The 25,417-nt window shown below is 38.1% G+C and overlaps 1 protein-coding gene across 1 annotated transcript; it reads left to right on the top strand.

Moving 5' to 3' along the window:
• The first annotated feature begins 610 nt into the window (after positions 1-610).
• On the top strand, positions 611-24,798 carry eif3c (eukaryotic translation initiation factor 3, subunit C). The gene is made up of 23 exons (XM_079801626.1): positions 611-783; positions 1,956-2,071; positions 3,194-3,259; positions 3,359-3,548; positions 5,402-5,527; positions 7,682-7,733; positions 7,844-7,974; positions 8,091-8,215; positions 11,103-11,360; positions 12,120-12,261; positions 18,023-18,148; positions 18,706-18,799; positions 18,877-19,064; positions 19,330-19,554; positions 19,638-19,829; positions 20,096-20,267; positions 20,351-20,510; positions 20,600-20,665; positions 20,845-20,932; positions 21,019-21,184; positions 23,818-23,862; positions 24,069-24,119; positions 24,377-24,798. Exons 2-23 carry the CDS (start codon positions 1,974-1,976, stop codon positions 24,451-24,453), a joined length of 2,838 nt encoding a protein of 945 aa, XP_079657752.1. The 5' UTR covers positions 611-783; positions 1,956-1,973; the 3' UTR covers positions 24,454-24,798.
• Positions 24,799-25,417: the final 619 nt, after the last annotated feature.

Consider the following 25,417-nt stretch of genomic DNA (forward strand, 5'->3'; position numbering starts at 1 on the left):
AACAAGGACGATAAAGAGAGAGTTCTCAATATTGAAAAATAGCAGAGTTCACACCACAGCTATAACGATATAGATAAACGATATCGTCGGAATCATTTTCAGAACTGTTTATCCAGCTGATGAACGATAAAACATTGACAGCCAATCAGATTCCATCCTGCTGTTATGAGCTCGAGCATTTAAAGCGGCAGGCAGATAGAATAAACAATGTGGACGCTAATATAGTTATCTTTCCTACTTCCCACTTCTGAAGTCGCATTCACATTTTGACTTGAGAGGGTGTTCGTGTCCTTTTTTTTAACTAGGAAAAAAGTGTTTACGATTATTCTGATAGTCGTGAAGGCAGCATAACGCAACGCTCAACTCAGCGGTCACGTGGTAACGTGTTAATTTAGAAATTGGCATTAACGCTTTTAAGTTGGAATCGCATAAATACGATTTATTGATCAAAGAATCTTAATAGAAAAGCATCTGTTTCCACAACTTTTAACATTTTCTAATTATATATATATATATATATATAATTAGAAATATTTCTGAAGGGGCAGGTAATAAAGCCATAAGAAAATATTTTACCATGTAGTTCTGCTCCAGGCCACCCGGTGGCGGTAGAGTATGTGTCCTGTAGGTTTGGCGCGTCTCTATCGCTTCCTCTCTCTGGAAGTAGCCGACAGGTCTTTGACGCACGCCGTCGATTGTGCTGACAAAATTGCAAATCTGGATCTAAAATATACACCAAGGGAATTCACAAACGAGGAATCTTACGTTTCCAGCCGATAACAGGTACGTTCGGTGTGTGTCAGTGGCGGTATCTGTCGTTTCTGTAGGGCTTACACATGCAGTTATGGTCCCGTTAGGCCTGAAACCGCCGGTCCTGGCACGTTTTCGTCGATGTCTACACGAAAGCTGATGTAACTACGCTGTAGTCATTTATTTTGCGTCACATATGTTTCCATTCACACCAAAAACCGTATTGGTTCTAGTTTATTTCCATTAATGCTCCGAACAACGGTCTTTTATCAGTTGTGAACTAGTGAGGGGATTCCAGTTCATTCAACAGCAAATGGAGTAGCTCCAGTAGTGTCTCTGGTTTAGAGCTTTTATTACTTTTATTTATTCATTTTTTATTTTAGCAACTACACAAGGGTTTTGTTTTAGACTTCCTAGTCATTTTCTAACTTATGCCATTAAACATATAAACCATGATGTATGAAATAATAGTAAGAGAAATCTATTTTTCTCTTTAAGTTTAGTGAATGTTTAGAGAAAAAACAAATAATTCTCTATAACGTTGTTTTGTATTATATTTGATGCATATTGTATGGTAGTAAAAATATAAAGCTTAAACTCTATGAAGAAAAACAACACCTTTTATTCACTGGGACAAAATGAACAAAAATATCCAAATTGATAATGTTGATATGGCCAAAAAGTGCTGATGCTTGTAATGTATAACAGACTACTTGCAAAAAATGTATATAAATATCAGTTGTCAATCTGTATCTGTCAATAATATGTATTGGTAAGGTGATATTTAAATGTTTAGTGTTGTATAATCATAGTGTGTTAGATTACAATCCAATACAATGATGATTGTGATATGTATAAATAAACCTTTCTCAAAAGCCTTATTGATCATATTTGATAAATTTTTCCAAGAAAATGTACATTTAAGTTTTAAGAACAAAATGAAAGTTGTTCTTACATTTACTTTATAAAAATCAGTAAACGATTTAACAGCAGAAAGACTGTGAACCACGAGCTAAATGTGGATATGTTTACACTTATACTAAAAGATCTTTTACTTTTTCAACAGATTTTTCACCAAAATTGAATTCAAATACAGGAATTCATGTATCAAATATGATGCTGTAGGCTTGTATGTTTAATTGTTTGTAAACAAAGCCTTGTAGGTTTGGGAAAGTATTGTTCAATTTCTGTATTTCTCATTTCAGTGTTAACAGCCGCCTGTTATGTCACGTTTTTTCGCCAAATCCGACAGTGAGTCGGAGGAATCCTCGTCCGCCGATGAGATCACCCCCAAAGCAACCGGGGCTACTTTCAATAAGCAGTGAGTCTGTGTTTCTGTATGGACCCTTTTCACAGACTTCTAGCTATCCACCTGAGATTTGACTTATTGCTGATTCCTGATTTGCCGGTAACTAAAGTGGTATAATATGACGATAACCAGTTAAACGGCTGATAGCTTAAAGAATAAATATGAAAGAAAAAAAACTTTTCTCCTAATATTAACTAATATTTAACTATAAGAATGTTTTATAATTACTAAAATAAATTAAAATACAAAAAAAATATCTAAGGTTTATCACTACTGACCACTTTATTATTTTTATTTTTGTCATATAAAATACATTGAGATAATGTACACGCAAGGGTGAAAAATGCCAAAGCAATAAAATCTGATACTGATAATTAAAAAATTCAAAATTATGAACGTAATCTTTCCACTTAATATAAAATCGTTCTGAATTTTATTTGAAAATTAACAGTAACTTAACATGTGAATGTTTTGTTTTTATTAACTAAATTAAATTGTTGCACGTTTCGCAGTTATTGAATAATTGTCTGATCTTTGTTATTTAATCTATTTGCAATTATTTGAGAACTGCAATAATTGTGCAGTTTAAATTTCAGTCACATTTTGCCATCCAAATAAGCGAAATTATATTATAAATAACTATAAATTTCACACGATTAAAGTAAATCATTTTTTTTGGTATAAATTTTATTATATTTTATACAATTCCAAGTTTAAAAAAAAAAACGTATTAGACTTACACTGTAAGTGACATGAGCAAAAGCCAATTAAATCATTAATCGCAGTTATTTGTATGATCGTCAGCACTGTATTCATCATTGCAATTCCCCAGAGCAGCAATTGGTAATAAACTAATTATCTGCAATGGATTTATTAAAAACTATTAATGGTGGCGATTAATCTGTAAAAAAAACAATACAATGGTCGACTTTTAATTAACTATATCATGGAACTTTTTCTTTCCAATGGACAAATAGCAACGCAAAAATCAAGTTTGTCGTAGTCTCCTGTTTACCACTCTACAAGTTTACCCATTAATGACGATTTATGCTTCTGAGAAGCCAAAAAATGTGAAAAGGGCTCTGTTATGTGATTAGTTGTGATGCAGTAGTGACACTGCCATTGTCTCTTTAGGTCCCTGTTGCTGAGCGATGATGAGGAGGACACCAAAAGAGTGGTACGCAGTGCCAAGGACAAGAGGTGAGCGCGAAATGCCAACGCACAACGTCAGGCCTCGAGAATTAAGGAGCGTTCACACTGACCTCATTTATAAACGCATCAATTTCCGTTGCGTTTCAGGTTTGAGGAGCTCACCAACTTTATCAAAACGATCCGCAATGCCATGAAGATCCGAGATATATCCAAATGTCTGGAGGAATTTGAGCAGTTGTGTCGAGCGTTCATCAAAAGCAAGGCCATCGTGGACAAAGAGGGTGTGCCGCAGTTCTACATCCGTCTGCTAGCTGATCTGGAGGACTATCTCAACCAGGTCTGTAATCATACTGGAGCCAGAAGGCAATCTAAAGTCACACGATTAAAGGGATCGTTCACCCAAAAATGAAAATTCTGTCATTATTTACTCACTCATGTTGTTCCAAACCTGTATCGAGTGTCTTTCTTCTGCTTAACACAAAAGAAGATATTTTGTAGGGATGGGCAACAGTGGTCGAGTAATCGAACGTGACAGTGATCATCGATCATGAGAACGATGATCGCCCTGAGAAAAAAATATTTGTCTCTTTTTTTTATTGGTTATTGCGTTGTTTTGCACGGCACCGGAGGTCTCATTGGTTAGCGTTATACAGCCTCCAGACCGCGGCGAAATAAAGTGAAACTGAGGCGTGCGCTGCAGTGATGTCTGGAATAACTGTGATCATTGAATGGTCAGTGCAAGATGTGCAGCGCCAATAATAGCATTATAATGAGAACACGATGGAAATTAGAATGCTGTAAATGATCTGTGCTTAGTTCCCCGTGTATCAGCTGATCCACAGAGAAACTATCGAGAACACTCAGACTAGCGCGTGAAGTTCATGTGCGTATTCGCGTCCTTTTCTGCAGATGCACGTTGTAAGATTACTTTTATGTTGTCTATCTGATTAATCTAATATAAGAAGCGTTTGGTTGAGCTTAATAAGCTAGCAAAGCGCTGCCGTTATACCGGCTATTGTTCATTCTCTTCAGTTTCAGCTCAAACGCATATTTCATGCTTGACAGTCGACATGATGGTTTAGAGACAGTCATATTCTTTTTAGACAGGCTATTTCTTTCTCAGAATCATTGATATTAGTAATGCAGCAGTGCTATACTGTTCTCGTATTTTTTAACAGTAGACCTAGTTTATTTAAAGTTGTTTTTCGTTATGAGTTTGAAAACACGCAGTGATGTCTGTAAACGCTTCGATCATGAATAATAAAATTAAGTGCATGATGTGCAGAGTCAATCTGTCATAGCATTATAATGAGAACAGGATTTTAATAAAATGATGTTTCTGTGTGCTTTCACTGTCCGTGTATCAGCGTTGTTAAGGGAAGAGCGCATTCAAAATGTTCCGTTTCAAACCATAGCCTGTAAAATCTAGCACGCTGAAGTTCACGTGCGCATTCACGTCCTTTTGTGTTGATTTATGTCGTAATAGGTTCATAATAATCTTCATATTAATATTGATATAGGGTGCGTTTGGTTGAGTTTATTAACCAGCTAGCAAGCTCTGCAGGCTGGTGTTATTTCACAGTTTCAGCTCCAAGGCAATGCTCGATATTACTGACTTATAATCAGTTATTATAAGTTATTTGAGACGGTCATTTTATAAAGATGTTTCTTTTTCAAAGACATCATAATGCATCATAATCTAGCAGTTATTTTTTGTTTTATATGTTCATGTTTTCATACACCTGTTTTCATGTCACGTTTTTATTGTTAACAACCATTTTCATAACAGTTTTCATTATCTTAATGACGGACATGCCCCGCCCCCTGCACATGCCCCGCCCCCGAGTAGCCTACTCGAGTACTCGTTTTTGAGACCTATCGATGATCGAAATGAGAAATTGACAAAAATGCCCATCCCTAATATTTTGAAGAACGTCTGTAACCAAACAGTTGATGCGCTCCATTGACTTCCATAGTATTTTTCTTTCATATTATGGAAGTCAATGGGGTCCATCAACTGTTTGCTTAACCATATTCTTCAAAATATCATATTTTGTGTTCAGCAGGCAAAATAAATTCATACAGGTTTGACTTGAGGGTGAGTAAACGATGACAGAATTTTCATTTTTGGGTGAACTAACCCTTTAATGCTTGTCCATGAGCAATCAACAGTGTTTGCTTTCATTATAGCTATGGGAGGACAAGGAGGGGAAGAAGAAGATGAACAAAAACAACGCCAAAGCCTTGAGCACTCTGCGCCAGAAGATCCGCAAATACAACAGGGACTTTGAAACAGAGATTGTCAGCTATAAAGAGGTACTGAACTGTAGCCCTAAATGTTATTTGTATATGAGCATGTTTATGAATTTCAGCAGGTCCTTAAGTCTTAAATCCAGTTTGATCAAATAAAATCTTAAATAGTACATCAAAGGTTTTAATTATAATTTTAAGATGTCTTATATTTGGGGTAGGGTTGGGTACCTATATAAGCGGTATGTAACTGGACCGAATCAGAACGCAGATTTCGGTGCCACTTAAATTCAAACGTGTTTTTGCGCTTTGGCTGCCGCCGAGCCAGAGACCGACAAGCTCAGCGATTGTCACATATCACAACTATTCAGTGTTTTCAACCACATCATGTTTATTTTAGTTTTCAGACATTTAAATGCTCATAAGTACTAGCAAAAAATACACACTGATGTCTATGGAAGTGGCAATAACAATCCTTTCAGACAGTTATAATTTGACTATGTGTCTTTATATCAGATACACATTATATAGTAACTATAGTTTACTCTATTCTTTTCCCAGTTCACCGGTCATTTACTTTCATGTATTTCGTGAGACTAGGATGAATATAACTGTGATGTAAATCCGACAGATTCGATTCTGAGGCGCTAACTAACATGGCGCCACCCATCGCGCAGTATAGATCAACTAACATACATTCCCTCACACATATTTGAATATAGTTCGGGACATAGTTAACAAGTTTGTGAATATTTTAATTTAAAAAGAAAAAAAGTGAGAAGCATGACGCGCCGCCATGGAAACAATAAGGCGATGCGTTCTAAAATATTTAGCCAGATAATATGGTCATATTTCAAAATAAAGCTGAGCCAAAAATACAGACTACGTTGCTGTTATTTGTACTTTAGTGTAATTGTTATTTAGTGTTAAATTAGGCCTGTTGTAGTTGGGTCAGGGGGCTTATGTTTTACTGTGAATTTAAGTAAATTGTGTTTTGTATTTATTTATATATTTAAGTATACTTTAAACTTTTAATAAATTGTTCCATATAAAAAAACATTCTTTAATGTCATCCTCTTCGTTTTGTGGCTCTTTTATTTTTTTTGTAAGTATCGGTTTAGGCACTGGTACCGTTTTAAAAGTATCGGTTTGGCACCGGTATCGAAAAAAACCTAAACGATACCCAAACCTAATTTGGGGGCAGATAAGCAGGAATCACAATATGGACTAATGTGATAATTAAACTTGGTCATGATCATAAACTTCATCACTTAGCCATGATTTAATACAATTTTGATTGTTTCATGTTCAGTCAAAATGCAGCACCTTTTGTGCACATTTACCGCACATTTACAATCATCTACTGTTGATGAATTAATTCATGGTGATTGTATTATAATTTGTAGTTGATTGCCAGAGGGTATATTTTATCTCACTAGTCTTTTTGAATGTGCAGTTGGAAGTAGTAAAGCATAGACATTTCATAGTAAGAGTCCTAGTGAATTTAGTTTATAATTAAAAGTCCTCTATAATGCATAAAATCTTTTTTTCTGGATATTATTGATAATTTGGTTGCACAATAAACTGTATCTGGCGTGTCTTCTCTCTGGGTTGTAACGTCACAGGAAGAAACAACTAAAAACATTTCACGTTTATGTACTAGTATGATAATGTGTTTAAATTCAGGCAATAAAAAGATTATTGTGCTGGTACACACATTCAGTATATATTTGACTAGTACCAGCACAATCTTTTTATTGCCTGAATTTAAACACATTATCATACTAGTACATAAACCAATTTTAATGCACATGTATTGAATAAAACATGTCTTGAGTTTTTGAAGCTTGCAGTTACCCTTTTTGCAGTTGAATGTGTGCACCAGCCTGTTTAATTAAGTAAAAGAATCCGAGATGCATGATTTATTCTGAGATTGTAAGGGATTTTTCTGGATGATACAATAATAATTTTACTTCTGCAGGTCATTCATTTGGTTTTAAAAACTGTTTATATGTAAACCTCACAAAATCTGTCAAGAACATATCTAATAGGATAAAGATGTTTGTGTTGTGTCTTTACTTTCATGAGAATTAACTACATTTGTCATAAATGGTTATTTGTGTAATTAAAAAAGTCATTTATACCATATGCTTACATGTTTTATTATCTTTTTCTTTTGGTTTTGCTGTCAGTCTCACATTTGCTTTGTTTTTATTGCAGAACCCTGAGCAGTCAGCTGAAGAAGAGGAGGAGAAGGATGACATTGGCAGTGGTTAGCCTCCCTTGTTTATCGTTGAGCTGCTGTCGATTGCCATGAAGTTGTATTATGGAAGACTGAATGGTGTGTCTCGAGTCTTATTCATTTGCTCGTGTGATATTTAGGGTCGTCCTCGGATAGTGATGATGATGATGATGATGATGATGATGGCACTGCCAAGAGCTTTATGAAGAAGAAGCCTCAAGAAGAGGAGAAGAAGGCACCAGAGGCCAGCAAGTTCCTCAAGGGCGCTGCTGTAAGTCCAAACACTCAACATTTGTAAGACCGTTTCAGAAAGTCTTTTTGGGGGTAAATGACTGTGTGACTGCCATGAACTTGTTTTCATGATGCATCACTTTGTCTTTGTGTCAGGATGAAGAGTCGGAGAGTAGTGATGATGATAGTGAACAATGGGGCTCGGATTCAGTGGACAGCGGCAGTGAGAGTGAAGACAATGAAGGAACTGCAGCGTCGCTGGCTGTGGTTTTCCTCAAAAAGTATGTGCTTCAACCTTCAAAGCTGTTACGTAGCAGTGTGATATGTATAGTCAGACAATATCATAACTATTGTTTTAACGATGTGCAAGTTGACATTATCGAGTATGTCTCTCGCTTTACAAAACGAAAACGCCTTGGAGAGTGTCTGATTTTATTCTAGAGATGCACAGATCGACCGGCCAGGGGCCGGAATCAGCCGATTTTCCACATGCCTGAACCGGTGACAGGCTGGTCAGTCTCATGTCCGTTTTGTTGCCAGCGGCACAGGCAATAACATCAGCTGCGCGTTCTCATTCTCTTCTTTTCGACAGCGAAGTGACACACCCACCGCCTCTCACTCACTCATCTCATTCGCTCTGGTTAAGTAGTGATTATATTGCACATAATTTTATTTATTCCTATAGGTTTCATGCTCACACCAAAAGCGCATGCACCACTGATCTGTATAAGTGGCTCAAACATAAAGCCGCCTCTCAAACAGCTTGTGATTCGCAACCAAAATTAGTGTCTTACTGCACTTAAACAGTCAAATACACACAAAATTATGTCAAAATACCCGTCTTAAAGCCTGTTCACACCGGGACGATTTTCGCGCATGTTTTTATTGCCAACGTTTAAAACCTCATGACTAAACAAAGGGCGCCAATGTGAGTGTGCACACCGACGCTCAAAACGGCAGGCCTCGGGTTTGTTTTTTTATTTTGACACGCCGCTTTAAAAACTGGCCGACCAATTAGATCAGCGCTTTTGTTCACGTGGCTGGAGCAGCTGAAGTTACAATAAAACATGACTTGGTGGCGCTCAAGCACAAAACGGTCTTGCCGAGCACACATTGATACGACGAAGAAGTAGTAAGTAGACAAAGAAGAAGATGAGCTGCTAATGCTGCTTGCCAGTTAGCAAAAAGTGTGTGAATGGTTTTGGCCATAGACATAATGGCCCTTATTTATCAAAAGTGCGTACACCAAATTTCCAGCGTACACCCAAAACCACGGTGACTTTGAGATTTATCAATATGGACGTTGGCGTAAGGCACGCTCAAATCCTACGCCAGCTCAGGAGGTGGTGTACGCACGTTTTGAGTTAGTGCGAAAATGCGCAGAAAAACAATTCCTAACACCACAAAACGCACTGACGAAGATATGCTATATTATGACCCACTGTAAAAAAACAACAATAACAACATAGTAATTGTAAACTTCAGTGTTTATTTTTGTGCAACATGGACTTCAATGTTTAATTTGTGAGACTTTACCAAAGTATTTGATTTGTAGGCATATGTATTCCTCCAGTTGCGAGCCTGTGCGCTTTACCTGATGTTCCAGGGTTAGGCCCGGCAGCTGCGCACGGACTGGGACTGAAAATAGGCTAATTCAGACTGACAAAATAATAAAAATGACATTCTTCTTCTTTTAAATAATAATAATAATAAAATAAATAATAATAATAACGACATTCTTCTTCTAAATAACAGTAAGCGTCATTAATAATAAAAATCATAATAATAAGAAGAAGAATCTTACAAATTGTCATGCAATTATTAATGTGAATGAATGATACTCCACATCACATCATCATCACTATTGTACACCCCAATACATGTGATGTGATGTGATACGAAATTAAATGCTAATTGTTTCAAAACACGTGCTGTAAAATAATGCATTGTGATAGGTAATGACTCTCACTTTTTTTTCACCTACAATAAACAAGAAAGCTCATACTTAACTTGATCACTATTGGTCTATATTAAGCAATAAAACATTATTACCTCTGCTGGAGTGCGCTTCTCAACCCCCACACTATTAACAGTACTCGTAATTTGGATCCATATTTTGTTTTTGTGGGCGCCTTTAATCCCACTCTTTAAACTCCCAAATAAAAAAATAGTTTTTTCCACTTCCCTGGTGATGGTCTCGATCTCCACGTCGGAGAAGTTTCGCTTCTTTGCCGTTTTCCGTGTGTCCATGGTGTAAAATGAGGGCGTGGGTGAGGCAGAGACTTGAATATATAGGGGTGTGTTATTCTAATGACGATCGTTTTCAGCCGCGGCATTTATCAAGGGCAGGTTTTGCATACACCTGTTTTTCAGAGGTGCGCACAGCTTCATAAGTCAGGCGGTGAGAGGAGTGTAAGCATAATCTTACGCCAACATATACGCCCGTTTCTACGCAAGATTGATAAATGAGGGCCATTATGTCTATGGTTTTGGCAAGCACGTAAATACTGTCTCTCTTCTTCTTCTGTGTGACAAGCGAGTGTCAGAAGCTTAAAGTGCCGCAGCACCACCATGTGTAACGGGAGCGCTATCTACTGAATTTGCACGTTCACTCTGCGCATCGCCAGTGAAAATCGCTTGGGTGTGAACACTCAAGACCTGCCAAAAAACGTCACGAAAAACGCTGGCGATACATTTTTGGAATGTAAATACTTGAGAAAGATAATGCATGTTGTGTACATAGGCCGTAAAAAAATATGGACAACGCGACTTCTCTTCCGCTAAAGAAAAGTGAAGCCGCCGGAGGTCAGAATATGGTGGAAAATTATCCCATCATTTACTCACCCTCAAGCCATCCTAGGTGTATATAACGTTCTTCTTTCAGATGAATATAATCGGAGTTATATTAAAAATGTCCCTGGCTAAGCCAAGCTTTATAATGGCAGCCCAAAATTTGAAGCCCAAAAAAGTGCATCCATCCATTATAAAAGTAATCCACACAGCTTTGGGTTAATAAAGGGCCTTCTGAAGTGAATTGATGGGTTTGTGTAAGAAAAGTTAAACGTTAAAGTATATCTAGCTTCCTGCGGACTGCCTTCCGTATTCAACTTGCGCAGAAAGTGTCTTTTAAACTCTTCACTGAGACTTCACACTCACTTGCCCTCACAGAGCTCTAGATGGTGACAAGCCGTCTGACCGCAAGAAGGATGATAAAAAGAAGAGACACAAGAAGAAGGAGCGAGCAGAAGAGGAGGGTGAAGAAGAGGGAGAAGGAGAGGAAGGAGGATGGGAGAAGGTGAAGGGCGGCGTGCCGCTTGTGAAGGAGAAGCCCAAGATGTTCGCCAAAGGCACAGAAATCAATACTGCTGTGGTGATCAAGAAACTGCAAGAGATCCTGCAGGCCAGAGGAAAGAAAGGAACAGACAGGTATGAAAACATCATCAGTCTTTTAGTGAGTGGAGCTGCTAGACCCTCATGACAGTGTCCAAGTCAGTAATCATTTTAGATAAATGTATCATTTTATGTGGTTGGCAAGGTTTCCGTTCATGATTACATTAAATAAACTTTATAAAACTACTTTTTTGAAAAATAATATTTGTCCACATGTGTATTCAAGAGTTTTAAATAAGTTTAAAATAAAATTAAGATTTCTTCGTGTTTTTAAAAGTAGTCTTTTCTGCTTACAGAGGCTGCATTTATTTGATCAAAAACACAGTAAAAACAGTAATATTGTGAAATTGTTACCATTTAAAGTAACCATTTTCTATATTAATATATTTTAAAATGTAATTTGTTCCTGTGATCAAAGCTGAATTCTTCAGTGTCACACGATCCTTCAGAAATCATTCAATGATGATTTTGTTTTGTAGAAACCGTGTCACTGTTTCTGAACTTTCTGAAACTCCTCATTGAAGTCTTGAGGTTTTCCTCAGGATTCTTTTAATATAAAGTTCAAAGAATAGCTTTAATTTGAAATAGAAATCTTCTGTAACATTATAAATGTTTTACTATCACTTCTGATTAATTGAATGTGTTCTTGTTGCATAAAAGTATTAATTTCTTTGAAAAGAAATTCCTACTGGCTCCAAACTTTAAGTAGAAAGGTGGTTTAGCTACTGTTTTTTTTACATGGTAAACATGAACAGGCATAAACAAAACACAAATGTTGGTTCTCTTGTCATGCAGAGCTGCCCAGATCGAGCTGCTTCACGCACTAGCTATCATTTCTAATGAGAATAACCTCGGCGAAGGCATCCTCGTCAAGATTAAGTTCAACATCATCGCCTCCCTATACGACTACAACCCCAACCTGGCCGCCTTCATGAAGGTGAGAAGCTCTCTGATGGTATTACAGTCATCAAGCATTTCAGCTTAAAGAGGACCTATTATTAAGGTTGGGTACCGAAACCCGGTGCCAATATAGTAAATGTAGAGTTTACTCTATTCTTCCAATCAGAGCATGTGAGCGGAGCGGGGAGCGTAGCGATAATATTTCCTCTAGAGCGGTGAGCGCCTTTCTGAAGATTCGGCTCAACTCTTTCAGTCCGCTCAGCGCCGCTCGCTCAACCCGCTCAACACAGAATGCCCTTTGGTGATTTGCTAGATCTAGAATCTGTGAAATAGCTAAGCAATAGTGGAGCAATGGGTTATGGAGTTCAAATATTGTTTTAATGAAGTTGCGAGGCTTATACATAAATGCACAGTAAAAAATAAAAGTTAAGAACAAGCAGGGAGAAGAAATTGAAAGGGCGTGTGGAGAGATTGTGAGAGTTAGCAAAGATATTGGAATCTAAAGCGGCACATTGCCAGAAAGCACGAGGATGTGCTACGCAAACATGGCAGTGCAGCAAAAAGTGAGCTATATATACACCATTCGATAACAAATTAATAGATAAATACAGGGTTCCCGCGGGGTCTTAAAAAGTCTTAAAATGTCTAAAATTATTTTTTTTAATTTAAGGCCTTAAAACGTCTTAAAAACGGCCAGATTTTCGCCAGAGGTTTTAAATTTAATTTAGTTAGGTCTTAAAAAAAGTGTTATCCTCGTTCATTTCCAGAAATGCTGGCTGCAGAAAGTTATTAACGTTACACTGAAGCAAAAAAGTATCGAATCGCGAAAGCGGAGCTCTAGAGTCTTTGCTGCGCCGCCCTCAGAGCGTTCGTTCGGGGTGTTGTAGTTCTTTCTAGGGGTGTTGGTACACGTACTCGGTGATAAAACTACAAATCCCGTGATAAATGCAATTACCTGCCCGCAAAATACGTCTACATTTAATAACGTTGTATTTTTCTGGACAGAATGAGGCAGACCTTTATATTATTCTAAACAGTGATAAAGTCTGCACTCAATCAGCACTGCATACCTTATTATTATGACAATAGTGAAGGCTTGAAGAACTCCAATACACCATAGCTTGATGCAGTCGTGTTTATTGTCTTCGTTTCATCAGTCAAAGCGTTTCTATCTTCAGTTTATCCTACATCGCTCGCTTCACATTAGGGCTAAGGATTACTTCTCTGAGGGAAATGTGGAGTTTCTGCTCGAGGGCGCCCTCTGGCTTCCAGTATGAATGAAAGTTTGGGTAACAAATAGTGCCGAAGTAATGACGTCACTTTGTAGGCCAACCCGGAAGTTAGCGGCGCATGGGTTCCCTCGATCAAAAAGCCATTCATTTTCCCCATAGACTTTTGGAAAATCGCAAAAAATAAGATCTGTGTTAAACAAAGAGTAATGACCCTTACACGTTTTGTCTACCAAGATAATCTTTACAAGTTAATCCAAAATGTATACATTTTGAAGCCCAAATAAAGCCGTCAGATATAAAATGCTAACGGTAGGCTATAAACGGACTACAGCACACCATGGTCGCGGATCAACGTCATCATCAAGCTTCCTCAAACTTTATTTAAAAACACACTCGCTCATTATGATCTGCGCTGTGTATGAACACTTATCCACTTTTTCATGAGAAATATTGCCCAATGTTAGAAACTAATTTTGTTTATGCGTGCCTCTCTGAGATTTATCTTTTGTTAATGTTTTTTCAGACAATATGATTATCACTGTGATAACATTAAATGACATGAAACACAACCCAGTCTCTTTTTGTTAAATGCAAGTTTATGTATGATCAATAATACAAAACGTATAATAAGCTACACATGAAATAAAGCAAACAATTCAGTCAAACATTCAAAGTCAGTGCTAGTCGGCTAACTTACAACGGTAACGTACAGTTATAGCCTAAAAATAACAAGTAATGAAACTTATCTTTGCACTCAGCCTAAACGATTTGCCAGGGAACAAATTATAGATCCATGAGAGCAAATATGGGCCGTTAAATCTCCACAAGACGAATTATAGCTGGAGATGCCACAGAGACATCAGAGCCAGCGGCAGACGGTAGAAGGACTGGCCGAGGAAAGTCTACTCTCGCCGGGTAAACAAGCGCGGAGCGCCGCTGACTCACTGGAGCTCACAACTCCGATAACACCAGATAAAATGTTTAAATAGGCACTCTTCTTATAAATAAACCACAGATTTGAGCTTTAAACAACTACATTGTCGACTGAAAAAGTCTTAAAACTAAGTTTTGTCACACATTAACAGTAGATTTTAACACAAAAAGACGTGTAAACACAGCCCATATCAGCCATTTCTCAACGAGACAAACATGTGAAGAGAGTAAACTCCAAATGTTCAAGCATCAACTTTGCACGAATAGCGCGATTTATTCACGCCACATAAGTACTTCATTCTTAGGCTGAAACGCGGGCTAGTGAGAGATTGCCTGTTTGTCACGATGACGTCTAAAGACCCCACCAAAGGATGTAGTCCCTTTTAGCAACTTGTTAGCAACCATCGTTTTTAAGACACAATAAAGTCTTAAAAAATCACAAGCAGGTTATAACTAGTGTGTTTTATGTCATAGATTAAAACGTGAAAATATATAGAGGCTTTGTTAACCACAGACCTTATTTCAGGCGATTTAGCAAAAACCCATTCAAAAAACCCATAGACTTTAGGGCGAGGGAACCCATAGGGCTAAAATGCTAACTCACTTCCGCGTTTTGGCCTACAAAGTGACGTCATTACTTCGGCACTCTATATAAAAAATAATACTTCTCTCTAAATAAATTTATATGACAACCCATATGTTTTTCTCCAATGTACAGTTTTTGCCCCACAGTGGATGCATAAGAGGCTCATATTTCATATTAAATACATAGACTTTAAGAAATTGATATCACAGATAAAAAGCACAGAATTTCTTAATTTTTTTATTTATTTTTTACAATAAATCTTTAGACCTTTCTAATGATTTTTAGTCATAGGCTGTCTGCATATTAACAGGTAACCCAGCAGGGTTTTTTTTGTAAAATAAGTTTTCTGTAAAATATAAATGTTATTTTATTAGTATTATTATTATATTGTTATATTTATTCTTAAATACTCTATTTTTAAATTTTTTTAATAATTAAAATGTTATTGTAATAGTAATATTTCTAATTTTGTTAAATATTTGTATTTATTGAATATAATCATTATTATTAGTCTCGTTAATATATAAACATTAATATATAAAATGTTATATGCATTCACTTTTAATTTGTAAAAAAATTTTTTAAAAAAATTGCATTTTAACCAGAATAATCGCAATTAGATATCTTCCCCAAATCGTGCATCCCTAGTTTATCCTATCTCCCTAGTGCATCCCCTGTTCAATCTCTATTAGGCTATTAATATGCTGTTTTGTAATCTATTCTATTTGAGGGCAAGTTTGTTTTAGCCTATTTTCATTTTGGGCCTAAGGTTTTGGGCATTTGGCACGTTGTTGGCTGTGGAGGGTTACTAATGTCATTGCTTTATTGCTTTTTTTTATTATTTCTTTGATTTAAATAATTTTGGTAATGCATCGTATAGGTCTTAAATTTCAATCTTTGTGGTCTTAAAATGTCTTAAAAAGGTCTTAAATTTGACTTTCTGAAACCTGCAAGAACCCTGTAAATAGGTAAGGCACGGTAGGTCTATCGTATAGCCCTGCTCTCATGACATGCAGACAAAAATATACCATGGCCATTGGCCACGAATTAAAATTTTGTTCCCATGAATATAGAATTCGTTTTCTCTTTTCTAAATCTTAGCCACAAATTAATTTTGTTCCCACAACTTCTTAATTCATTCTCCCTGGTTAAGTAAATCGTGGCCACGTTGAACTAATTCGTTCTCTCATTTTATTAAAACTAGGGAACAGATATTACAATGTGGCCACGATCTATAATTAAAGGGTTAGTTCACCCAAAAATGAAAATTCTGTCATTAATTACTTACCCTCATGTCGTTCGACACCCGTAAGACCTCCGTTCATCTTCGGAACACAAATGAAGATATTTTAGTTGAAATCTGATGGCTCTGAAAGGCCTCCATTGGCACAATGCACTTTACACTCTCAAGACCCTTAAAAGGTACTAAAGACGTTGTTACAAAGTCCATCTCACTACAGTGGTTCTACAATAACTTTATGAATCGGCGAGAATAGTTTTTGTGCGCAAAAAAACCCTAAATAACGACTTATATAGTGATGACGATTTCAAAACACGGCCTCATGAAGCTTCGAAGCGTTATGAATCAGTGAGTCGAATCATGATTCGGATCGCGTGTCAAACCGCCAAACTGCTGAAATTTGGCGATCCAAACTGCTGATTCGACTCAATGGTTCATAACGCTTCGAAGCTTCATGAGGCCGTGTTTTGAAATAAATGAGGCAACTGTCCATTTCTGCAGATATATTCGTCATTCAAAAAGGGAAACCAACGCTGCAGATATGCAAACCCTAAATAAAGCAGGCGTGCTTACTGTTTTGAATATGAATCCTGCTGATCACTTTCTTTATTCCACTCCGCTCATGTTAATACTAAAATATTCGCCCATGTACGATGATGTAAAATTCGAACAGCCTTCTGTCTGTACCGTTTTTAATTCTTTGCTCGAGGTTTTGCTGTTATTCTCGTGCACTGACTCATTCACTAAGCTGAACAGCCAATCAGAGTTCTCTCTCTCACTGACGGCCCGGCGCAGATTCCCCTAAAAAAATCTGGGATTTTTTTAAATAAAAAACTCGATTTATGATTCGATTTTTTTTTTCCCGCCCCCCATTTAAAACAAAATAATTGCAAACTGTACATATATTTTAAAAATATATATTTATTATATTTAATTCAAGTGCATCAACATAAAATTGCAAAGGCAAACCCTTTATCTAACTGAAAAGTGTGCAGTGTGCAACAAAGATTGTTAAACATCCAAATTATTTATACTGTATTTGGATTGAGCTAATAAACAAAAAAAAATCCTGAGGTAACTCGTCTTAGTTGAATTGAACATGTAAACAGTAACACCATTCGCCATAAAAAATGTAATTGCATTTTAAACATTCTTTGCAAGGAAAATGAGCCTATCAACAACAGCAGGCTTGAGGCAAGCTCGGTTGTTGAAGAGTTATTTCCTTTGCAAACGCGGGGCTAGCGCTAACGCCACTAGAGTGGTTTTCTTTTCGAAGAAGGCAACACTTCTCCCACTCAGCCGCATGTCTTCGCTTTAAATGCTGAAACAGATTTGTCGTACTGCTGCCAGCAACAACAACAGCCTTAAGACATAGTTTGCATCGAGGTGTTGTCTGTTCCTCATCAGATGCCGTAAATCCAAACCAACTCCACACGACTGAAGTCGAAGAAATTTTTTTTGGAAGGAGCTGCTCTCTTTCGCCGGCTGGTTCTGCCATGTTTGTGTATGCATGCACTGCCGGGCTTCGCCGCCCGTTGAGCGTGCTACGGAAACCCTGAAGGAAGATTTAGCGAATGCAAAATGTATGTACTGCAGAGGGGGAGAAAAAAAAAATAAAAAAAATCGATTTTTTGAAAATATGAATCGATTTGACCTACCAACTCGATTTTTAAATCAATTTTTTTTTCCCAGCCCTAGTATGTACATATCATACACATCATACATCATTGCACAGAGTGTAAATCGGGGCAAAAGTTGTGTGGTGTATTCCCGCCTTTACATCATGCCCTGTTTCACCCTTCTTTAGGCGGATATGTGGAAGAAGTGTCTGGAGTGCATTGATGAGCTGCTGGACATCCTGTTCAACAACACCAACATCTTCATTGGAGAAAACATTGCAGAGGACAGCGAGAACCTGGCCGTTTCTGACCAGGTTAGTATTACATGTCACGTGAACAGCATTTCATGCTAACTTTCGACCAATTACAAGTGTCATATAAATGTCATGTAAGATTAGATTCAACTTTATTGTCATTACACAAGTACAAGTACAAGGCAATGAAATGCAGTACAAGGCAATGAAATGCAGTACAAGGCAACGAAATGCAGTGTAAACTAATGTAAACTAATATTTAGTATTGTATTATTTTAGTATTATTTGGGTGTCTTCATTTCTTCATTTTCAAACTTTAATCCATCCTTTGCGGTTTATTCATTGCACTAAGCCATGTTGCAATTTCGGTTTTATTTTGATTCATTTTAAGTGTTTCATGTGAGGGAGAAAGATTTCCCCACACAGATTTAGCTTACTCAAGTAGGTCACACGAATTCGCCATGTTGAACAACAGAAAGCTGCTTGGTTTAAAAGTGACTTCTGTGTGAGCAGTGCTTCATACATCGCTACACTATTGACAATGGACCTTTTTTGCCTGTGAAATTTAGTTAATGTGACCAGTAAGGATATTTATGAACTGAGTCTCTTCTCTTCAGCCGTTCCGTGTACGTGGCTGTATTCTGACTCTGGTGGAGCGGATGGATGAGGAGTTCACCAAAATCATGCAGAACACAGACCCTCACTCTCAGGGTGAGTACAGACAGATTTCACATAAGCACTTTAGGACAGAGTGTGTCGTGATAACGCTTCCTCTCACACGCTTGCAGAGTATGTTGATAACCTGAAGGACGAGGGCCATGTGTGTGGCATCATTGACCGCCTGCTGCAGTATCTGGAGACTAAAGGCAGCACGGAGGAAGTGTGTCGCGTCTATCTGCGCAGAATCATGCACACGTACTACAAGTTCGACTACAAAGCCCACCGTCGCAGCCTGGGCCTACAGGGAGAGACAAAGGTGAGTGCCCGCCATTAATGGAGAAAGGTGCTTTGTGGATCCATTAGGGGTATGTGATGTGTATCATCTCTGATAATATCATAATTGTTGTTTTAACAATGTGGATGCTGACATTGTCAAGTATGTCACTCACTAACAATAGAGTATTCAAGAGATGGTGGCAAAAATGCCCCTGTATGAGTTTTTCGTATCCACGATATCCACCTTATTTTTAATGTAAGAGCATGTGTGGACATTTGTAACTTCTAACCTCTTTGTCTATTAGTCTGAGCAGGATCAGGAGGAGAGCGAGGGAGAGGACAGTGCAATCATCATGGACCGTTTGTGTAAGTTTATCTATTCCAAAGACCGCACTGACCGCATCCGTACCTGCGCCATCCTGTGCCACATCTACCATCATGCCCTGCACAGCCGCTGGTACCAGGCCAGGGACCTCATGCTCATGAGCCACCTACAAGACAACATCCAGCACGCCGACCCCCCTGTCCAGGTACACAAACACTTCCTATCTGAAGAACAGTTGGTTGGTGAGATTTGAGGTGGTTTCCTCGCTGAACTTTTCTTCTCTCTTAGATCCTGTACAACAGGACCATGGTGCAGCTGGGCATCTGTGCTTTCCGTCAGGGCATGATCAAAGACGCCCACAACGCCCTCCTGGACATCCAGTCCAGCGGCCGAGCCAAGGAGCTGCTGGGACAGGGACTCCTCATGAGGAACATGCAGGAGAGGAACGCAGAGCAGGAGAAGATCGAGAAGAGGCGACAGGTAAAGCCACATCACACCTGACAGACGGGTCTGACCGTTTGCCCTTTTAAAATCTATCATCGCAGTGGTTCGTGTTCAATGTACGATTCCATTTGTTTACTTTGATGCCTGAAATCCTAGAAGAGCTGACATTTGTTTTAGTAGCAGTTGTAAGGGGTTCTATAAGGGCTGTAATTTGTTTTCAAGACAGATTTATTCAAACCTACATTAAATAGTTTCTAGCTAACTAACAAGATATCAACATGCCTTCATGTTTTGTCTTTTAGGTGCCGTTCCATATGCACATTAATCTGGAGCTCTTGGAGTGTGTATACCTGGTGTCAGCCATGCTGCTGGAGATCCCGTACATGGCGGCCCACGAGTTTGATGCCCGGCGCAGGATGATCAGCAAACAGTTCCACCACCAGCTGAGGGTGGGCGAGAGACAGCCACTGCTGGGTGAGTGAGAGGATGAAACGAGGAGAGACGGGAGCTACAAATCAGCTTTTAATTGCGGTAATATGAATGACCTCTCTCTCCAGGTCCCCCTGAGAGCATGAGGGAGCACGTTGTGGCCGCCAGCAAGGCCATGAAGATGGGCGACTGGAGAACCTGCCATTCCTTCATCATCAACGAGAAGATGAACAGCAAAGTGTGGGATCTGTTCCCAGAAACCCAGTGTGTGCGGGAAATGCTCGTCAGGTAGAGAGAGTCTTGATGCTTGATAACATTTTAGCATCATTTACATTTAAATTCAGCTAATTTTTTGGTTGTGTTTGCTGAACCTACAGGAAAATCCAGGAGGAATCGCTGCGCACTTACCTTTTCACCTACAGTAGCGTGTATGACTCAATCAGGTACATGTGATCAACGCACAATGCATAATTTTACTCTTACTTCACTTAAAAATAACAAAAATCTCTCATTTACTAAAGATGTCAGTATTTTTATTTCTGGGTGAACTGCCCTTTTGAATGTTTTAAATGTTCCAGTGTATTTGCATCTCTTCATCACTTTCTTTCCCTCTGTTCTACAGTATGGAAACTCTGTCAGAGATGTTTGAGTTGGAGTTACCCACAGTGCACAGCATTATCAGCAAGATGATCATCAATGAAGAACTCATGGTAAAAGAAAAACAATCAGTTTTACCCTAACTATTCCATCCTCTATCCATACTGGTACCTTCATGTATTTGTCTCTCCTCTGTCAGGCATCTCTAGACCAGCCGACTCAGACGGTGGTGATGCACAGGACAGAGCCCACATCCCTGCAGAACATGGCCCTGCAGCTGGCCGAGAAACTGGGCGGCTTGGTGGAGAACAACGAACGTGTCTTCGACCTCAAACAGGGCGTCTATGGAGGCTACTTCAACAGAGGTACATGACATGCTGGTGTTAGAAAAGCAAAATCAAATTCATGTAGAGATCAGTTATTATATAAATCCCTTTATTATATTAGTTTTGTAAATGTAATATGACTGTAATTGTTAATTATTTTTTAAGGAATAAGTGCCAGTGAGTTCTTTATATTTAATTTTATAATAATTTAACTAGTAATAATGGCTACATTTACATCCATCCTCATAATGCGATTATACTGGGATTTTGCCAATATTGAGATTAAACTTTACCTCATGTAAACACTAATGTGATTAAGCTCATAATCATAATCACCATAATCGCATTAAACTATGGCGGACACCTATATTAATCGCAACAAACAGGCATCTAAACGCCTTAATCACATTATTAGTGCACGTGCTCGCACAACTTATTTCCCTCCACTCCAAATGGCTGAACTCTCTCAACACAACTGGCTGCGCAGCCTCTGCTCCTTATCTTCATCCAGAGATGGTAGTAGGCAACCCCAGTTACACCGGCATTGCTATGCTGAACGCCGAATAATATCCAGTACACAGAAATGTTTTTTGCATTTGACATAAGTGGATTAAAACTGGCCAGTAACACCTCTACTGTATGTGAGTTCATCATTTGTGCTATAGGGTATGCGCATTATGGCGGTAAAAATAACCACACTTCTTGGCGATCAATCGGAATAATAAAAATTGCATGTAAACAGGAAAGAAGAGTTTCGCTCGTCATATAAACAGTCCTTTCTCTGATTATTATAAAGAATCACATTATTGGTGCACATGTTAACAGTTGATGAATAATAATTTAAAATATAATTAATTGTTATATATTATTTTTTTAATTTAATAAATGTTATAATATTTAATGTCTAATTAATTGTATACATTTTATAATTGAATTAGTAATAATGAATAATTGTTACAACAATAACAAATACTAATGATAAATAATTACACATATATATATATATACATACATACATACACACACACACACACACACACACACACACACACACACACACACACACACACACACACACACACACACACACACACACACACACACACACACACACACACACACACACACACACACACACACACACACACACATACATACATACATACATGCACACACATGCACACACACACACATACACACACATACACACACACACACACACTTTGGTTGAATTATATAAATTTTTCAATTGTAGTCTTTTAAAAAGGCATCTGATAATAAACTAAGTGCAATGTAGTGTTGTCAAAAATATTGATTTTCAATACATATCGATTCTGAAATGTTTCCAATACTCATTTTGAGCAGAATAGATGCACAATACGATTTTCGCTGCTTTTTGCGCTTAAATAGTCAAATATATACAAAATAATGTAATTTATGTTTTACGTAAACAGTGACGTGTAACGTAACGCACGTGTAACAGAATAATGGATCCGTGTGTCAGGTCTTAGACAGCAGCCTAGTAAACCTGCTGCATTTTAAAATATATTAAAACAATTGCTATATATATATACATTTGTGTGTATGTATGTGTGTGTGTGTGTGTGTGTGTGTGTATGTATGTATATATATATATATATATACATATATATACATACATACATACATACATACATACATACATACATACATACATACATACATACATACATACATACATACATACATACATACATACATACATACATACATACATACATACATACACACATACACACATACACACATACACACTGTGTATCGCTGTTAATCTATTCTCAAAGTTGGGTTGGGAGCTGGGTCTATTCAACGCAAGCTATGATGACTTTCACCTTGATATTTTAGCGCGGATGTATACCTAGCCGAATTGCACTGTAGGGGCGAGAGAACGAGTCTTCGAACCTGTGTGAATGCCTACTAGTGTTGTCAAAAATATATTTCGCTATGTATCAATACTGAAATATCTGAAACGATACGATACTCATTTACTACAGTATCGATATCAGCTGCGCTCTCCTCTCCGACCAACAGCGAGTCGACACGCACCCGCCTCCTCTCATTCAGTCCGGTTAACCCTCTGAACATTGCGAATGCGTGTTCTGCTGGATTTTTCCTCATGACAGCGTGTTAGTATTGGTGTGACTGGTCTGAATTTTGCGCGGGGTTGCACATACCGTTAATTCTACTAATTCCTGCAGATTTCGCACTCGCATCTGAAGTGCACACACACATACCGTAATAAAGCCGCCTCTGACATACAAGTGCAAAAATGAGCTCCTTTTTCCAGCTTATTAATGGTCAAATACACTCAAAAATGTCTCAATGCCCATCTTGGTGAGTTTAAACGTAAACACAGTCGTAACCAGCTCACAGGAACAGTGTTTGGGATCCATGCGTGCGTCAGGTCTTAAAGGGACAGAAGTTATTTATTATTCAAACTATAAAAAGACTAACAATCACTTACAAGCACATATTCTGAATGCCAGAATTCAAATGAGCCATTTTAATCTAGATTAATTCCAAGATTACAGTGAGGTTAATCTAGATTTAAAAAAATGATCTATGCCCACCACTAATACACACACACACACACAAACATATATATGACTTAAACCTCTGTTACTGTCACACAGATCAGAAAGGTGGTTACCAACAGAAGCAAGGCTACCAGAGAGGAGGTAATTATCATTTTCTCAGCCATCTGAACACACAACCATGATAGAGTATATGACAATCCATACACACTCAGATTGTACACTTGTGTGCTTGTCACTTGTGGTCACTTGATGTGCCTGCTGAGAAATGCAGCAAAAGTGTGTTGAAGTGCTTTGTGTGGGTGAAAGTGCTTGTCCGCCTGTGTCTCTAAACCCTTTTCACTATGCAGCTGGAGACCAGAGGGGAGGTTACCAACAGAAGCAAGGTGGTTACCAACGAGGTGGTTATGCACATGTTAATCATTCATTCATTTCTTCATCTTACTCGCCTGTTCACTCATTTCTAACTTTACCAATGAATGCGGTGCCAACTGTCCATGGTTGTTCAAAGGCCCCATCTCTTTTCTCTTGCTCACTGTCTCGTTCTTCCTTGAGAACCTCAAAGCAGCTTCAGTGTCTTGATATGAATAGTAAATGCCACACGTTTGACTTCTGAAGTTCAATATCGCTCTCTTTCTGTTCTCTGTCACTGCTATAGATCAGAAAGGCGGTTACCAGCAGAAACAGAACTACCAGCGAGGAGGATACAGGAACCAGAACCAGAGCTCATACTGATCCCAGTGCGGCCTGTTCAAACACGGCTTCATTCCAGAACCAGACTGCAGGTTCCTCTGCTTTGCTATCCAGCCACCAACTCCAGATCTGTTATGATACATCAGCCTTGCCCTCTGTTTTGCAGTGCTTTCGTTGCAGATAACACCAAAACATACAAGCTCAATTTTATTGTTTCCGCATAAAATGGCTCCACAATTAGCATGCATTTCTACCATTTGAGTTTACAGTGTCGAGGGCTCTGGAGCAGCCGTAATGGAGATAATATAGTGGGCTGGGAAGAAATATCAAGTTTTATGTGTTGCAACCTGGTGAATTAATAAACATTATTCAGTCAAAATGAAGTAGAGTTTCTGTCAGTCATTTGTGTTGAGGTTTCTAACCCATGCACAGGTTTATTGCAACAATATGTTCGTATTCTTCAGTATGCTAAATGAATGCGTGGCGCATTAGCTAAATGTTGCATGGAAAAAAACATCCCTTGTCAAAAGTGTAGCTATATATGAAGCTCAGCTCACACAGAATTCGCTTTCAAGCCAAGCAGTTTTATTGTTGATCAACACGGCAAATCGGCGTAACCGAATTAAACTGTTGCGGAATCTGCATGGAAATTTTACGTTACGTGGATTTCGATTGAAATGGGAAAATTCATTGAACAGTGGCATATTTTAAACATCTTGTGTGCCGTTTCAGGTGAAAAGGATCTGTAAACCTGTTCATTTGCAAAAATGAAGTAATGGAACAAACTACTCAACCATTGTTGTACGAGACCTGTAAGTCAAAAAAATTAGACCTTTTGTAAATTGTAATTGACATGCGAAGTAGGGCTGCCACTAACGACTATTTTTATATCGATTTATCTATCGACTAATTTATCACAATCAATTTCAACAATTTGACTTAAAAACATTTAATTTAACTTGCAACGTTGGCCTTCAGTAGTGTACTATAAAAAAAAGTATAAATG

Source organism: Gobio gobio (assembly GCF_949357685.1).
Source record: "Gobio gobio genome assembly, chromosome: 20".
In the NCBI taxonomy this organism is placed as follows: domain Eukaryota; kingdom Metazoa; phylum Chordata; class Actinopteri; order Cypriniformes; family Gobionidae; genus Gobio; species Gobio gobio.

Coding starts and splice junctions, on each gene's coding strand:
- eif3c (XM_079801626.1), top strand. CDS start 1,974: ATGTCACGTTTTTTCGCCAAATCCGACAGTGAGTCGGAGGAATCCTCG. Junction 7,975..8,090: donor AGTTCCTCAAGGGCGCTGCT/GTAAGTCCAAAC, acceptor TCTTTGTGTCAG/GATGAAGAGTCGGAGAGTAG. Junction 18,800..18,876: donor CACAGACCCTCACTCTCAGG/GTGAGTACAGAC, acceptor ACACGCTTGCAG/AGTATGTTGATAACCTGAAG.